This window comes from Apteryx mantelli, chromosome 27 (genome assembly GCF_036417845.1).
Source record: "Apteryx mantelli isolate bAptMan1 chromosome 27, bAptMan1.hap1, whole genome shotgun sequence".
Taxonomy (NCBI): domain Eukaryota; kingdom Metazoa; phylum Chordata; class Aves; order Apterygiformes; family Apterygidae; genus Apteryx; species Apteryx mantelli.
In genome coordinates, this window is record NC_090004.1 from 5,901,674 (window position 1) to 5,918,624 (window position 16,951).

Genomic DNA, 16,951 nt, shown 5'->3' on the forward strand with positions numbered 1-16,951 from the left:
CAAGCTCCCAAGAGCCTCCGGCAAAATGTCTCTATCACGGGGCTGGGGAGAGGGAGGGCGGGGGCCTGGAAGCTGTTCACCCTCCCTGGCGTCGGGCATGCGCTCAAATTTATTCGGTGCCCTCAGGCCAGCAGGGAAAGAAAATCTCTGCTTCAGCATGAACCGATAACGTTTATCATCGTCTCCACATCTGCGGGGAGCACGGCGACTGGGAGACCTGACAAAACAAGCCCAGCAGGGCACCCGGCCCCGGGGAGCTGCAGGGGTTTCACCTGCACCAAGAACAAGTCTGGGGACGCGCCCGCCGCTGCGGGGCGAGAGGTCTGGCCAAGGAGCCGGAGCAGCTCCTGCATCCCCCCAAGACACGCTGAGCGCGCGCAGACAGGCACACGGGGGCCAGCACCTCCCGCCCGCCTGCCAGAGGCGGCCCGTCCTCCGAAAAGCAGAAGGAAGCCGCTGCCGAAGGCGGCTCCGGGCAAGGACGGGAGGATCATACGCCTGAGCTCTGACAGCACGGCCACGTGGTGCTGAGCACGAGCTGGCTGCCCGGCTTCCCGGGCGCGGGCAGGCTCGCAAGGCGCACGTCATCGGGGCTGGCATCCGAGCTGCCGGCAGCGCCCGGAAGTGCCGCAGCCATGACCCGGCTGCAACACCTCCGACATCCCGGCTGCAACACCTCCGACATGCCGAGCAGCCCCGGGGGAGGCTCCGCAGGAGCAACTGATCTGTGACATTTGCAAAACCCCTCCCAGAACAGGAGCCTAATCCCTCATTTTGATACTAGTTTTTGCACTGCACAGACACTTCTGAGTATGCACAAGGGAAATTCACTCCACGGAGCTGGCATTAACCGGCACCCGGACACCTCTGGGACAGGCACACCCCAGAAACAGGCTGATGCTGCTTCTTTACACCCTTCCCAAGCCACAGCTGGAAGAAAGAGTGACAAATCATTCCGGTCTCCTTCTGGAAGAGCTTAAATCAAGAGGCACCCGTCAGGCACTGCCCAGCCCTTACCTGCCGCTGCTTCAGGAAATCCAGGGCAATCTGCACGTTCTGGAGCCTGTGGAAGCGCATCCGGCCCTTCTCGCGCGGCTGCAAAACAGAGGCAGTGGCTTCAGTCGAGCCCTCGCACGGCAGCAGGACTGGGCTGGCAGCAGTCGCATGCACGGCCGCCCGGCACTGCACACCCCGCATGCCCCACGGGGCTTCCCCGATGCGCGCGGGAGCCCACTCGAGCGCGGCAGCAGGGCTCGGGGTGCTCGTGTGACCCAGCGTGCACGCAACACACTCTGCATTTGCTCTGCAGGCGGAAACTTTCACTATTGCACAAGATCCCACTGAAATTGGACAAAAAGGCCTTTGGCAGGGCACAGAGATGGAAAGCCCCTGAGACACTGACCTCCTGCTCTGAGCCCACCCGCGAGACACCTCTGCCTTCAGCAGGAGACCCCGCACCAAGGCTGCACTGCGCCTGGCTCGCGGCGTCAGGCACCAACAGCTCGGGCTCAGAGGAAGAGGCTTCGTGAGTCAACTTGCCCACCCCAATCCGGGGTGTCATTGCCTCCACGCCATGGTCAGCAATAGGCAAGACGAGCTGGGAGGAGGGAGGAGAGCATGACATGGAGAGCTACAGCTGCAACACGCTGCCAGGAGGGCAGGAGAGTCCGGCATGTCCCAGTGGAAGCAGACGCTGCTCTGCAGCAGGATGCACAGATCCGGCCAGGGACTGGCTGTGGGTCCCCACCCAACGGCAGGAAAACCACGGTCTCAGCTCTGCCCTCTGCTCCGCCGCGGCATGTAGGACTCTCCCCGGTCAGCAGAGCCGCAGCGGCACCCAGCCTCGGCTTCGAGGCGCGAGGAGGGGCTGCTGCTCCAGGCCCCATCCCTGATCCGCTGGGGAGGGGAGGAACGAAACAGCCTCAGCTGTGCTCATCTCCAGCGGGCAGCTGGTTTTCCAAGATAACTCATGGCTGAGCTCTGGCCTGGGGAAGGGGTACAGGAACGGCTGAGCACGAGGCTCAGACCTCTGTGCACGAACCTGGGCTGCCGGCACCCAACGCCAGGTCTGCTCTGAATCAGCACAGGGTGGGACTGGAGCCCAAACCATGGCCTGGCACAGCCTGGAGGCATCACTGGACTTCTCTCACCCAGAGAAGACACCGCAGCTACTTCGTGCCGTCTTTCTCCCCCAGCGTGAAGGGGAAGACCCCTCTCTGCCGGAGGAGCATCGCTGGTGCTGCGGAGGGACGGGAGCTGGCAGGAGGGTGCTGCACCCGCAGCACTTCCCAGGCTCATCAAGCAGCTCGGGAACGACAGGGAAGAGACCCTGCACAGGGAAATCACCGCCCAGAGCCGGGCGCTGGGAAATGCATGATTTCTTTCCCCTGACCTAGCCGAAGGGGCTCGGCTACCCGTTGGGTAACCCTCAGCTCAGCCTGGGGCGTGCTTCACTCCACCTCCGCGGGGTCACGGACCACATGCCAGACCCTCTTCATCACACCAGCCTCATCCTCGCTCGCCTCGCGGGACGGCGGACGTGCCCGGCGCGGCTCCATGCAGTGACGGCGTTAGCAGAGGTCCGAGCGCCCCGGCCAGGGCCCTTCCCCTCCCGCCCCAGCCGGTGAGGTTCATGCTCGCACACCAGTGGGTCGCGTGCCCCGACCGCAGGCCGACACCGCGCCGCGCTCGCGGATAATCCAGGTAACGGGAACACAGCCCGGCTGAGGGGAACAGGGGATGGGGCGCCTTGCGGCTCGCCCGCCTTCCCCTCCGTAGGCCGTGCCGCTCCCTCGACCTGCTCGGAGCCAAGCAGGGCGCTGGGTCACGCTGGAGCATCCGCGGGCGCCCGCAGTGCCCCGCTGCGTCCGGGACGGACTCAACCTACTGCGTCACCATCCTCTTCCTCCTCGCGCTCTTCGCTGCTCGCGCGGCGCCAGGACGGCGCTCTCACCAGGCGAAGGCTCCTTGCGCCCGACGGCTCTTTTTGCTAACGAGCAGGGCACGGACGACACCGACGGGGAAGCGACACACACAGGGAGACAGAATGGAAACTAAAATGCGACGCCCAGGTAAAGGAAAAGGCAGCAGCAAGGGGGTCCCTGGCGAGGGAAGGGATGAAGGGCAGCCGGCTCTCCTGGATACCACGGGCGCCTGCCGGGAAGGGCCGGATTTGGGGGGGATGAGGTGGACGGCAGGCGCCAACCACCAGATTCAGGACAGAAGTGGGTAAAATCGGAGGTAACGGTACCCGTTTGCTACAACCCCAGCACTTCTTCAGCACCCGGGGCAATTTCCATGGCCCCCGGGGCCGTCCCACACCCCCTTCTGCAAAGGAGGCTGAAGGCCGAGGTTTCCCCAAGGCTTTGGGAGCCAAAATGAAGAGAAAGTAGCTGTCTGGATCACAAGCATCTCAATCCAGCTTTGCAACACCCACAAACTCTAATTTGGTATCTCGGGAGGGTAACGGAGCGAGATAACCAGATCCTATTTTAGGGGAAAACTGAAATAATTCCTGCTGTGCTACAGTGTTGCACCAATAAGGATCTTCCCAGCGCTAACTAAATGTGACAGTCTAAAAAGGAGGAGGAGGAGGAGGGAAGGGGATCCCACTATGTTCGAGCTGCAAGAATAGATGTTTGCGTGCCAGACAACTATTGATTTCCACAAATCCGGCTCATTCAGAGGTTGCTAAGTTTGGAGCAGGATAGGGCAGCACGAATCCTACCAACTCTGCGAACTCTGAGCTAAGCCGCCAGACAAACGGTCGTGGAAGCAGTTCTCATCAGAGCCATTATTATTCACTATTTTAAATATATAGAAAAATATGGAAAATAAGTGCTTGTAAGCCCTCCCAGAAAGAGGGGTCTACCCAGGGCACTGTAAAACGGCAGTTTTAGATAATCACACGCTTTAGTGGTATCCAAGAAATCAGCATGAGGAACACACATCTGAGTGAAAAATATAAATTAAAAAAATAATAAAAAAAGAAAACCAACAAAAAACAAGAACAAAAGAACCATGGCATAAAAAACAACTGCTGATCGCTGCGACTCGACCAGAGCGGAGGGGGAAGGTGCAGGAGGAGGAAGCAGGCGGTGGTGGCGGAGGGGACGGCAGCGGCGCCAGGCGAACCTCCAGACTTACCAGTTTCACGCCCGACAGGACCTCCAGGAGGGAGATCAAGTTGTGGCCATCTCGCAGGTCCTCGTAGAGGTCGTTGATGTGCTTGCGCACCTGGGGAGACGGGGGGAAGGAAACGCTCTCAGGGACGGGCCGCCCTGCCGCGCGGGAGGAGGGCACCGGCGCTTGCGAGCAGCCGCCTCTCTCCAAGACGCCCGCGTTTAAAACGGCTATTCCAAAATTATTGCTAAGGAGACCAGCCTCCGGTTTCCCAAATGGCCTGGCAGAAGCTGCTGCCAATTTCAGACGCACAAACAGATCCCTGTTAAACCACTCGTACCCTGGGCAATCCCGTAGTGCTGCATGCAGAGCTCGGAAGAAAGGCTAGCTCCGTCCTGAAGCAACACTGTAATTTATTACATTACTTTATAACGTCCCCCGCAAAATACCATATGGCATTTAGTTTCCATTTAAGAACAGAGGGTATTTTCCACGGGGAAGCACGGCTGCAAAAGCAGGCTGATTGCATGCTTTCTTGCTCCGTTACTAGTGCAGGTGGGAAGTTCTCCTAGAAACACGAAACCTCTGTAGCGGCTCTTCCCCCAGCAAATTCAGGTGTTTTACGCAGCTAAAAACAACCCCGCAGGGTTTTCATATAGCAGCCTGACCCCTCCGCCCCCCCTTCCCTTTCTAGGATTTAGAAGCAGCTGGAAGGTGAACGCCGAGGTTTGCAAAGCTGGCTGAAAACACAACTGTGACACCTTTAACGCCCAAACCAATTTTTTTTTTTTTTTTTAACAGAGAATTAATGAAAAAATGCCTGGCGGTTGACCAAGAAAAGCGGGAGGCACCTTGCCGTGCTGTGTTAATCCCGCCTAGCTACCGGAGATTCCCAGCAGCTCCCTGCGAGCCCAGGGAGAGGGCGGCTTGGAGCACGGCCGCGCCGTCGCTGCAAGGATGTGCAAAGCGCACGCGGGTGCTAACGCAGGGGCTGCGCAGGCACCGGGCGGAGGTGGTGACGGCGACCACGCTGCGGCGTTACGGTGCCCTCCAAAGGCACCTGGGCATTCCCACGGCATCCGTCTCTGCTGGGAGCGCGGGCGCTGCATTTTGAACACCCGCAAAGCCGAGGCAAAGGCTCCCCAACAAAAATATAGGCGTTTATCTGCTGCTCCCGAGCCGGAATGGACAGACAGACCACCTTTTAACCTGCTTTTAGGCAAAATGCTCTACTCTTACCTTCATCAAGTGTTTATTGACCCATTTAGTGAAGGTTTTCTTCTGGACTCTGTCCCGTTCATCTGTTAAGAGAACACAGAGAGGAGCCTCGGTCAGGGCTGTCCAGCAAAACCTTAAACGACCTTCACCGCGCGGCAGGGGGAGGCGCAGGAATCGCTGCCAGAGCCCGTCGGGCGTCCCGTCCCCCCCTCCGGCTCGGCCCACGACGGACAGACAGACGGACCACGGTGCCCCGGGAACAGAACACCCTTAGGCACTGGTTTGCCCGGGGCGCCAAAGTCTCGCTCTGGCGCAGAGGTACAAAAAGGGACCTGATAAAGTCGTGTTTTTCCCACAGTCACTCCAGGCACCAACCACCCCCAAGCGGCTCGGCCCGCGGGAACACCCCCACGGCCGAAACTCAATACGCCGCTTATTTGGGGGAAGCGGCTTTATTTAAATAAGAGCAGGCCAGCTTATTGCAACGGGCTCAGCTGCATTCGACGGCGGGGCCCGCTCTGACTCCGTCCCTCCACCGGACCCCCCGGCCTCGCGGCGTCCGCGTTGCAGCGAGGTTTCTCCCACACCCTGTGCAACGGGCCCCCCCTCCTGCGCCCACAGGCTTTAGAAGTGCTGCATAAAACCCCCCCAGATGTCCCTTAAAAGGCCTCTGCTGGGCACTAACCATACATGCAATTGGCAGCTTATGCTTTCGCTGTATTTTGGTTCACTGGATTTTAAGGATTTACTGTTTATTTCCGTCCCTCGGCTCAGCCAAGGACACCCGGGCTGGACATGGGCGGCTCCTGCCCGTGGCCCGGCACGACTGACACGGCCCTTCCGAAGGCAATCCTGCCCCGAGGGGTCCCGGCGCCGGGAGCATCCACCCGGAAAGCGGCGGCATTTCCCAGCCCGGCGACCGTGCAACGAGCGGGGACAGGGCTCAGGCGCACGCGGCACGGCGCCCGGGGCTGCTCGGCTGCAAGCGAAGCCAGCCCTGTGCCGAACGGGATCGTCCAGCTTTAGCAGCGTCACCTCCGAGGGCAGGCAGCGCCGTCGTACCGATCCGACGCCACCATGCGAAAGAGCGCTCTGAGTCCGGCTTTTAGGCAGTTTTTCCACCCACTGCTGTCAGCGCCGGCCGGCCGCCCCGGCCGAGAGCGAGGTGCAGCGATGGCTCGAGCAGCAGCACGTCGCGAGCCACAAGGGTGCATTTCTGAGCCCTTCCCAAATTTCCGGAGCGCTGCCCGGACCGGATGCACAGGGACACCTGGGAGGGAGCGGAAGCCGAAAGGCCTGCGGTGTCCGGGCCGGCAGCCGGGGACTCGCCAGGGAGCTGGTGCGCGGGTACGTGCACCGCTGCGTATAAAGCCTGCTCGCTGCGTACGGGCAGGGCGAGTTCATGGGAAACCAAGCAGCCTCCAAAAAGATCATTTTGAGAATGTTTTGCCATTTTATCGCGTGAGTCGGGGGGACCTGCACACGCACACCAGCGCATAGCCAAAACCCAGCGACCCGGCGGTCCCTTGGGCACCACGCTCCACTGCGCCAAAAATCAGGAAAAGGGAGAAAAACAACATCTCTCTCTCTTAAATCCCTCCCAGCAACGGGGCCGTCTCGCCCCAATGGGTTTTTCGGGACCTCTCCTGCACCCCTGCCCCGAGCTGTCCACGGGGGCCGGGGAAAGCCCGGGAGGCGCCGGCCACGCGGGCCGCACGCCGGCGCGTCCCCGCTTCCCGCAAGCGCGCACTAACCGATGCAGCACATCCGGCACGCCAGGTGCGCCGTCAGCCGCCGCCGCTCCCGGTAGAGCTGCGCCGCCGCCATCCGCCGCGCCGGGCGGCAAGGGGGGGTCCCGCCGCGCGGCCCGGCCCTGCCGACCTCGCCGCCGCGCACCGCTCCGCCGCGGCTCCTCCCACGGCGCCACTTCCTACGCCGGCGGCTTCGAGGCCCGGGCGAGCCCGCTTCCGCGCCGCGGCATCGGCATCGCTGCAAAGCCCTCCGCCGCGGCGCCGATTGCCTCGTGCTTTCCCAAGCGCTTTTTCCGGATGCTCCCGAGCCTGGCGCACAGAGAGCGCCAAGAAGCCGAGTTTGGCTCCGGGTGGGTTCAGCCCCGTCCGGCAGGTCCATGTCCGGGAAAGCCGGAGCAGCCCATCGTCCCGGCACGCTGCAAAGCTGCAAAACACACTCCCACCCGGCAGGGCTTTGCCGCGGGCGGGCGAGGGACGAGCTACTGCCCGACCGAAGGCTCCTGCGAGCAAGCGAGAGGCTTTCCAGGGACCGGCAGCGCTCCGGGCAGCGGAAAGGAGAAGTCCTCAGCGGTGCAGGTCAAACCAAAGCCGAGTGGGCGAAACGCAGACTTTCCATCCGCCTGCCTTATCCGGGAGCGGAGCAGGTTCGCCTGGCGGTGCCCGGGAGCGGCACCGCACATCCCGGGAATCACAGCGCCGGGCACTGCCCTGCGGACAGCCTCTCGGCTCGTTTCTCCCCGCCTTGTTTTCCAGTTCTCGCTTAATTGCACCGGCCTCGCGGCCGGCAGCCGGACAATGCGGGGCTGTTTTCCCCCGCTCCCGCCCAGCCAGCAGCTTCTTCACAAAGGGTTTCCCGGAGCCGAAGCCGCGGAGCCAAGACCCAAGCGCTCTGGCTGCAATCCTGCTCGGAGAGCACTCACGACGGCTCCCCTGATAACAGGGGCCTGTGTTATCACCACCTCTCTTCCTTCTCTTCCAAATATAATCCCTCTTCGGAGCCGGGGCAGGCCCTGCCACCCTGCTCGCTGCTGGGGAACGGCGGGAACGTATTCCAGCGCACGGCAAAGCGCACGGGAAGTTTGGGGCTGGCCACGCGAGGCGCCGGGTCACGGCGATCCCTGCAGCTCCTTGGCATGCTCCCTCTTCTCCTCTTAAACAGAGGTTTTTTTTCCCTTTTCTTGCCCCGTTTCAACACCTCCGCACGGCTCCCCAGTCCCAACTAGTCTGTACCTCTCCACCCCACGCCCGCGCTGCCCTCCGAGCTAATAATAACGCACGGTTACTTCTTACTTACAATATTAAGGCCTTGCCAGCTTATCTCTCACTGGCTAATCGCTTCCAGCCGGTGGCAGCTCCCCCCTGCTCCTCTCCGTCCTCGCGGAGCTTCGCCAGCCGCTCTTCCCAGCCCGGCCCCTTGCCACCCAGAGATATCCCAGCCCCACATTCCAGCCAGGAATAGAGAGCAGAGGCAAAGCAAAGCGGCTCTTGCCTGTGGCCTGGCTGGCACACGGGGAGGGCACGGCCAGAAGAAAGATTGCAAAATTCCCCCGGTTGCCACATCGAACAGAAGACGAGAAAGCAGCCGGCGAGGGAAGGAAAGACGGACTCCAGAGCCGACCCGCGTTAGTATGATGCCGGTGAACTAAGGCTCTTGAATCTTGCCCCAGCGACAGCACAACTGGAACCACGGGAATTGCTGGCAGCGCCACGGTGCAAGACCTGCATGCCAGCGGCTGCTCCGCCACCGCCTTGCTGCACGGCCTCGGTCACCTCCCTGCACCTCGCCCGCCCCGCTTACCCCTGCGCGGTCAGGCACTCGTCCCTCTCGCGCAGATCATCCACCAAAGGCCTCTACAGCCGCTGCCCGGGGCGGGCAGGCATCACTGCAGGACAACCTGGGCCAACGCGCCTCGAGCGAGGGCGCCGAGCCCCGAGCCCAGCCCCGGCGGCAGCGCGCTGCAGGCGAGCGGCGTCCAGCTGCCTGCCTTCGAGACCGGGAACCTTTGCAGGACCAAGCGCCTTACGCGCCTGTCAAATCTCATCAACCGCCCACCTTAATGCTCCCTGCCGCGAAACTCCAGCGCCGGGTGCCGCGGGAGCGAGGGGGACATCGGCTCCGTCCCTGCGCTGGGCGAGCTCCCGGAGAGCTCGAGGACACCTCCGAATCCCCGCTGCACGTGAAAGCCGCTTTGGGGATTCAACAGCCGAGCAAGGCTGGGGCTGAGGGCAGTTTTTCTTCAAGCGTTTTAAGACGGGGGACACGGGGCAATACACGGTATTTTAAATGCGCCGGTGGGCAATTTGAGAGCTGCCACAAGCCGCCACGGAAGCGGAGCTAACGGGGCAGGACTCGGAGAGGGTTTCAAAACAGCGAGAGCAAATGGCGTGTGATTCAACACGGAAAAATGCATGAGATACCTGCGGTGGAAACCTATCCAACACGCGGGAGCCACCTGAGAAGCAACGAGGGCCCGGGAGGCCGGGGCAGGCGCTGGCGGGGACCGCCGGCACCGGGCCGTAAGCGGGGCTATTTTTATAGGACAAGCTGCTGCAAGATGACCCTCATCTTCCAGCCCGCTGGGAGAGTCTGAGCGGCAGCACGCTTGAGGTCGATATTATCTGATTTTTACCGAGAAAGGAATAACTAAGGGGAAACTCACTTTTTTCCAACACTTGCATCACTATTTTTTTATCAAGAGAAGGGACAGACTTCTCCCAAGCGTCAGAGGAGAGAGGCCAGCGAGTTACGCGGGGACGAGGAGCGGGGAGGAGATGGCAGCTCGGGAAGGACGCTGCAAAGCCCCGAGACGGTGCGGCGACGAGCGCGCTGCCGCGCGGTTCCCCCCGAGGCAGCCGGAGGCGGCGGGACGCAGCGGGTTAACCGCGGGAATTCCAGCAACGCGGCGCTTCGCCGGCAGCGGGGTGCGTTTCTGCACCGCTGCGAGTTTCTGCAGCTCGACGAAACCCAGGGAGCCTCGGGGTGATCTAAACACCTCTCTTTCCGGGCAGTTGCGGTGGAGGAAGGAATTAGTGTCTCTTGCAACTAGTATCTGGGGAAAAGCCCTGGTGGATCCCTCTGAGCTGCCCAGGCTCCTCTGTCCTGCTCCATCAGATAGGAAAAAAAAGTGCAAGGAAAGGGAGAATCTGTAAACAACCCAGGGAAAAGGCTCGGTACGGAGCAACAGGAGTGAGTAAGACCTGCTGGAGAAGAGGAAAGAAGGAAAAACAACAAAACCCAGGAGGCACCCAAAAAGGCGGAAGAGGTCCGGACGGCGAGGGTCCTTGTCGGAGGCCCGGAGCTGCCGCGTGCCCCCGTAACGAATCCTCGCAGCCCGCGTGAGGCAGTCATGGATAATCCCTATTTTGGGAAACTGAGGCAGGGCCGCTGCCAGCTGCTGAGCGAGCCGGCGCGAAGCCCAGGGGGGTCCGGGAGCCCTCGCTCCCGGGGCTGTGGGGACTGTCGGGGGGTAAACGAAGCTGTTACGGTCACGACGACGGGAGGGACATCTGCCTGGATCCCGGCCGGAGCTCGACACCGGCACGGCAGGGGTTCGGCGGCAGCGCTCAAACCACACTTTTGGGGTTTGCGCTGAGACCACGCGGCCCCTTAGGCCACGCACGGGTCGGGAGCCCATGTTTGGGCACCGGGAAACCTGCCTCCCCCCTCCCCTCCTCCTCCTCCTCCTCCCTGCCAGGGAGCGGAGATGCCGGGTGGGAGAGAGGGGAGGACCCGGAGCGGCAGCGTCGCCCTCCCTCCCTCCCTCCCAGCAGCTGCAGCCCTCCCTGCCTCGGTCTCCAAACACGGCCGCGGCTCTCCGGGAGGCACCAAAGCCCGCGACCCCGCGCAGCGGGACGCCAGCCATCTTAGCGCCCGGCGCGGCGGCCGTACCTGCTCCGCTCCGGCTCCTCCAGTACAGGACGCCGGCGATGCCCAGGACGTGGCTCAACACGAAAGCGGCCGGCGGCAGATAGGACCCTTCCGAAAGGGGCATCGCCCTCCTCCTCCTCCTCCTCCTCCGCCGCCGAGCGCCGTCACCGCGGCCCCCGCGAATCCCTCTGTGCCGGGGCTCCCGGGCGGCAGCCGAGCATCGCCGGGGCGGCGAGGGAGTGGGGAAGCCGGGCGCGGAGCCCGCGGCGACTTTGCAAACTTCCTGCCCGCTCGGAGCGCGAACCTCTGCCTGCAGCTGGCGGCGGCGCCGGCCGGGCACGGGCCCCCCCCGCTCGCCAGGGCCAGGCCGCTGGGAATATTTTGGAGCTCGGGGGGGAGGGAGAGAAAGTGAGCGTCAGGCCAACTCAAACATCTTTCCTTGGCGTTCACGCGGTCAAACCCCCCCGCTCCGAGGGCGGACGTCATCTCCTGACTTTCCATTCCCAGCCCCGCAGGAATGCCGGCTCCGGCGGCCGCGGCCTGCGCGAGCAGGGAGGGACTTCGCGGGAACAGCCCCGCGGCTGGGCCGGGCTTTGCTGCCAGAACCGAACCCAGCTGCCCGGCCCGCGACGCTCCCTGGCTTGCAAATGCTTCCACCGCCCCGGGAATGTGCAGGGAATGGGCACTGCACAGGGAACAGGGGCTGCACGAAGCTGAGCCGTCTCCCGAGGTCTCCGAACTGGAGGCGAGCGATTCAGAAACGCGGGCAGCGTTTTGGGGCAGCCTTTCGGCAGCAGCGTGCCGTCGCAGCCAGGAGCACAGCCGGGAGCCTGCGAGGCCTCATGGGCGTTTTATGGGAACGCTTCACAGATCCGAACAGGAAACAACGCAACTCTGATAATTATAACGCCAGGAAACCCTGCGCCAAGCAGCAACAAAAAAGGAAGAAGTGAATGATGCCGAATGAGACATTCTGCGAGTCGGGTATCCCAAATCTGCTCCTTCCAGTCTATTTTTTGGACACTGGCATCCCTATAGACCCCTAGAAGCATCTCTCATCACAGAGGCTGCGAGGCAAAAGGCCTGAAAATGCAGCAGAACGGCAACACTTTCCACTTTGGGGGGAAACGTGCCGCGTGCGAGGACTCCCCGTCAGTCCATGGGCCGGGCGCGGGGAGAGGCGGTTTTCCACGTGTACCGGGGAGAGCATCCGCGGAAGACATCCTAACGAGAAAGGGAAAAGCGCCCCTGCATGCCTTCGACGGCTGGGCAGACGGGAAAGAAACAGCTGGGAGAAACAGCTGGAGGAGACCGAACCCTGCCGGGAGAGCCGGGGCGCTGCCGCCTGCTCCGCAGAGCCCCTCCGCACAGAGCCGGAGCTGGTTTCAAGGGCGCCGGGAAAGGCTCGAGGCGGATGTGAGCAGCGCGGTCCCCGCCGGGTGGGCCGGGAGCTCCGCCGCAGCTCTGCACCCAACGCGGCGAGACGCTCGCCCTCCGATCTTACCCGGGTTTCCAAGAAGATGAGAGCGGTTTATTCTGCTGAAGCCTCGCTGCAGAGAAGGGGGAAGCCCCGTTTCCGATTAACATGACGAGCTTTACCCCGGAGGCCGGAAAACCATGACCCAGCTAAAGCCCCTGCTCACAGCGCGAGCCCAGAGCCGAAGCTCGCGTGGGGCCAGCACCCGTCTCGGGTCGGATTTATCCAGGCAGGAGCACCAAGTCTGTGGCATAGGCTCCGGCATCTAGCTCCCTCCAAGCAGGGGAGTGGATTGAGCAGGAAACCCAGACCCCAACCCAGACTCACACGGGTTTGCAATCATCATCCCCGTGCTGCTCCCCCAGCCAGACAGCTGCGAGCACGGCCAGACCCACAGGGAAAATGCAACAAGCCTCCACGGGTGGTTTTGCAAAACCAAACCCACCGCGGCCTCTCCGGCGTGGAGGAGGAATCCCAAATCTGCATCCATCTATGCTGGCCACCTTGCAAATGTGTCGCGCATCGCTCCGTGGAGCCGCGGCACGGAAAGGGGCTGCACCAGGTCCCCGAGACTCCCTAAAAACACTTGGGCTAATGAAATGGGCAATAGAAAACAGAGAGACCTGCCCTGGGGCTCCGTGCTGATGCAACGGATTTGCCAGAGCTCTGGCCCTTCCCAACATAAAACATTCCAGCAGCACTTTCATCCCCGGCAATCTGCTTTCTGCGAAGCCGCGGAAGCGCTGCCGGAGGAATGACCTGCGCAAAGGCTTCGTTCACCGCCGCCGTCCCCAAGCGGCTGCTCCACGGCGCAGCGTCCCGCGGGGCGGGAGGTCGCGGGTGGCTGCTGACACGTCCATGATGCGCCTGCACTGGTAAAAGGCCCAGGAACCAAGAGCTATTTTTCCCCCGTTAATCCCAGCCGGCCGCCAGCCCCCCCTGCACCCGCAGGGACACGGCCCGGGCATCGCGCTTGCTTCCCGCACAGCGGCCCGGCGAAAAGCGGCTTTCGGCCACTCCGGCCCCGCGTTTCCCTGCACTGGGCCAAATGCACGCTCAGCCTGGAGAAACCGTTTGCTTCTTTCTATATTTTTCAGGAAAACCAAGGTTTTGGGGTCGCCCCAGCTGGGGCTCCACCAGAAAGCCCCGACACCTGATCTGCAATAAAAACGGCAGGATTGCCAGCTCGGTACCGGTACCGGGGAGCAGGCGGGAGACGGATCAGGTGGAGGAGGAAAGAGCAAGAAAGACAGCGGCACCGATGGCAGGAAGGGACAAAGGAGGGAGGAGGCTGCCGGCGGGCGGGAGGCACCGCGGGCTCTGCCGCCCCGGCGCCCGGGGACACAAAGAGAAGCAAATCCCTGGAGTCCCGCGCCGCCGCCGCCACCGCCGGGGACCTCGCCGTTGCCGAGCCCTCGCCCCAACCTTCAGCTTTTATTTCGGCCCTGCAGCAAAACATCTGCCCCGGCCGCCCCCTCCGCCAGCTCGGGACCGGCGCAGACGATGCCGGCCGCCGCGGCGGGGCCGAGCGCGCCGGGGTGGACAAAGAACGGGGCGCACTTCATTCCGCTCAATTTAACCCCATTTCCACCATCACCTCCCCCCCCCCCTTAATACTCATTTTAATGGACCGCATTTGGCCTAAGCCACTTTAAGCTATTTCTTGCTGCTGCAGGAAACTGATAACGGCCGTAATTCACCCGGCTCCGGCAGCCGCAGCTGGGCGCAGGGGGGGCGGCAGATGCCGGGGGGCTGCAGAAAGCCACCGCCAGCGCTCGGGTCTCGCTCGGGCTGCGGCGACCTGCCGGGGGCCCCGGAAAGCCCCGCTCGGCCCCGCGGCAGCCGCCCCGGCCCCGGCCCCCCCTCCCCGCCATGGAAACGGTGCCGCGCACACAAAACACAAGCAGCTAATTTTAGTTCCTTGCAAGGCGGCTTTCGCAGTTATGACTGTCGCCTCGGCCTCAAAAGGAAACGGGTGGGGAGCCGGCGCGCACCGGCGGCCCCGCCGGGGATTCGGGGGGCGGCGAGGCGGCTCCCGCGGGCGGGAGGGCGCCCCGGGGCTCGCGGGGTGCCCGACGCCTCGCTGCACGGCCCCGGGCGTCAGCCGAAACGGTGTCAAGCCCCTCTGGCCGCCCGCACCCCCCGGGGCGCCTGGCTGCCGCCCCGCGCAGCTGCAGAGCACGGATGAAACTCAGCGCACGTCACGTTGCGGCAGCACCGCCAATGCAGCCCGCTATCCCCCTCCCCTCTTTGCAGGGCCCGGTTCCCGCAGCGTGGTTGGAAGGGGCGGCCGGCTCCGACCTCCCCGTCCCTTCGGCCGTGCCGTCGCTCCGGCGCGGCCTGTCCAGCCGGGAGCTGAGTCACCCGCGGCTTGGGCCAAGTCTTCCCCCTTCGCCGTGCGCCCGGCTGGTGAGTAATGCTGCCCTGTCACATTCCCACGGCGGCGCCCGGCAGCATCCCATCTCCTTATATGACTCGGGAAGCCGCCAGCAGCGGCATGGAGCAACTGGAAAGCTGAGGCACCAAGGGCACCGGCGCTGCTCCGTGGTCCGAGGGGGCCAGCTGCCCCGCGGCGGGGCGAGGATCCCGGGGCGCGTGGCCGGAGCGTGGCCGTGCCGCCAGCCTCCCCGGCGCAGCAGCCAGGTGGCACTGTCGAAACGCCGACGGCGGCGAGACCCAGAACCGGCCCAAACGCTGGCGGCGCGCTGCAGCGCCGGAGCTGCACGGGTGGGAGGCGAAGCCTCTCCTCCCCCTTCCCCAAAATTCCCGGGGGGCTCGGAGCCCCTTCCCAAGGGCCGGCGCGTCGCTGCGCAACCCTCGCCCTGCCCCAGTTTCACTTCAATTCGGCAGCGCCCCGGGAAAACCAGGGCCCTTTTCAACAACCGCAGCCAGCCGAGCCCGGGGAAAGCCCCTCCGTGTCCTGCAGCGCCTGACGCCGCAGGCAAAAGCGGCCCCGAACGCGCTGGGGGACCGCGAGCCGCCGCGGGGTTGCTCTGCGCCCAGCGGCGCGGAGGAGCCGGGTGAGTTATCCCCCGGTGCTCCCGGGAGGTGCCGGCAAAGCGGGAGAGCCTGTCGGATAGGAGCCGCGGTCCTGCCCGCCGCGGGCAGGCTGGCACCGGCGGCGCCTGCAGCTGAGCTCAGCGCTGAGCACGCCAACTCGTGACTGCGATGCAGAAGCTGGAGATAGCAGGCCTTGCTGGCAGCCTTCCTTTTCCCCTTCTGTTTGTTTTTCCTCCTTTCCAGAGGCCTTAAGGGCCTGAAGGGCAAATCCCTGTTATTACGGCAGCGGCTCACAATTGCCGAGGAGGGAAAGGAGACTCTAGAGTTTGGACCAAGCTAAAGCACAAAGAAACGCATCCGCCACCTTTCCACCGAAACGAGCCTGCTCCGACGCAGCGGCCAGGAGCACTCGGTGTTTAAGCTCGGCGCCTTATTCCCAAGGAGCAGGTGGGAGCCGGCACTCCCGTGCAAAGCGCGGGAAAGAAATCGGTGTGCTTCCTACCCCGTAACCCAGAGACGGGGGAGCCGAGCACATGACCTGCACCATGACTCCAAATCTTCCCCAATACACATGAAAAACTCTGAAACTTGATCCGCTCTGCTGCATGACTGCACCTCTCCGCTCCTGTAAGCGTCATCCCTGCCTGGAGCCGGAGCGCCTCCACCTCCTTCTCCGGGTCGCTAGTTCACGCTGCGGGAGCGGAAAGCAAACGCCGGCAATTCCCACCGGGGTCCGCGTTCAGCCAGAACTGGCATTTATTTACACTTTTTCCTGGAAAATGCCCATGTCCCCCCGCACAGCTCTCCCCTATGCACCGGCCTGGGAAATCTCAGGAGGCTTCTCCAAAAGAGAAACAGGCTAAACCCAAAATGGCTTAAACCCAAGCGCTGCACCTCCGAAGGGGCCATCCCTGGAAGCCGCAGCAAACACGGACGCAGACGGATGGACGGACACCTCTGCGAGCGAGAGACGCGGACCGCCGGCAGGCCGGGCTGCGCAGCTCAGGCGCACGTGCCTGCAACGAGCCGCCCGGCCTCAGCGCCGGCGGGCGAGCGGGGCCCTGGGAAAGCAAAGCGAGAGCAAAGATGACGTTTCTCATGATTTTGGGCTATTAAAAAGGCGGCGGCGCAAGGAGGCCCCGGCTGCCGGCGCTGCCCAGCGCACCCCTCCGGGCCGGTGAGCCGAGCCGAGCCTCCTCCAGCAGCGCCTTTCCTTTGAACTGCCTCTTCCTGCAGGTGAATCACCGATTCCTGCGTGTGCAGGCAAAACCTCTGTTTTCCTCAAAATACGTCACCGCCCAACGACAGCACGCGGGACGAGGCAGGACCAGGGCGCCAGGTGCCTTCCTCCGCCTGCCTGGCAAACCGCGAAGATGACGGATGTTTCCCATTTCCTACGCTCACTTCCAGCCCCAGCAGCCCCCCGAGAGCCCCCCCGGGGCCACTGCCCCGAACCAAGCAAGACGAAGCAGTGACAGGCCCAACACGGCGATATCCGCCCCACGTTTCCCCCGG

The 16,951-nt window shown here is 63.3% G+C and overlaps 1 protein-coding gene across 14 annotated transcripts in view; it reads right to left on the reverse strand.

Annotated features, from left to right (window-relative positions):
- Nucleotides 1-16,951, reverse strand: part of LOC106493286 (microtubule-actin cross-linking factor 1-like) — a 154,212-nt gene that overhangs the window by 115,456 nt on the left and 21,805 nt on the right. For 9 of the 14 annotated variants that reach the window (XM_067311624.1, XM_067311629.1, XM_067311637.1 and 6 more), the window contains exons 1-4: nt 10,981-11,138; nt 5,362-5,423; nt 4,147-4,236; nt 1,018-1,095 (exon numbers count right to left, since the gene is read on the reverse strand). In XM_067311624.1, the coding sequence (XP_067167725.1) occupies nt 1,018-1,095; nt 4,147-4,236; nt 5,362-5,423; nt 10,981-11,083 (333 nt within the window). In that variant the 5' untranslated portion in view covers nt 11,084-11,138. Of the gene's footprint in view, nt 1-1,017; nt 1,096-4,146; nt 4,237-5,361; nt 5,424-10,980; nt 11,139-16,951 lie in introns of those variants that run through there. The other 5 variants (XM_067311636.1, XM_067311632.1, XM_067311633.1 and 2 more) reach the window with 4 other exon arrangements.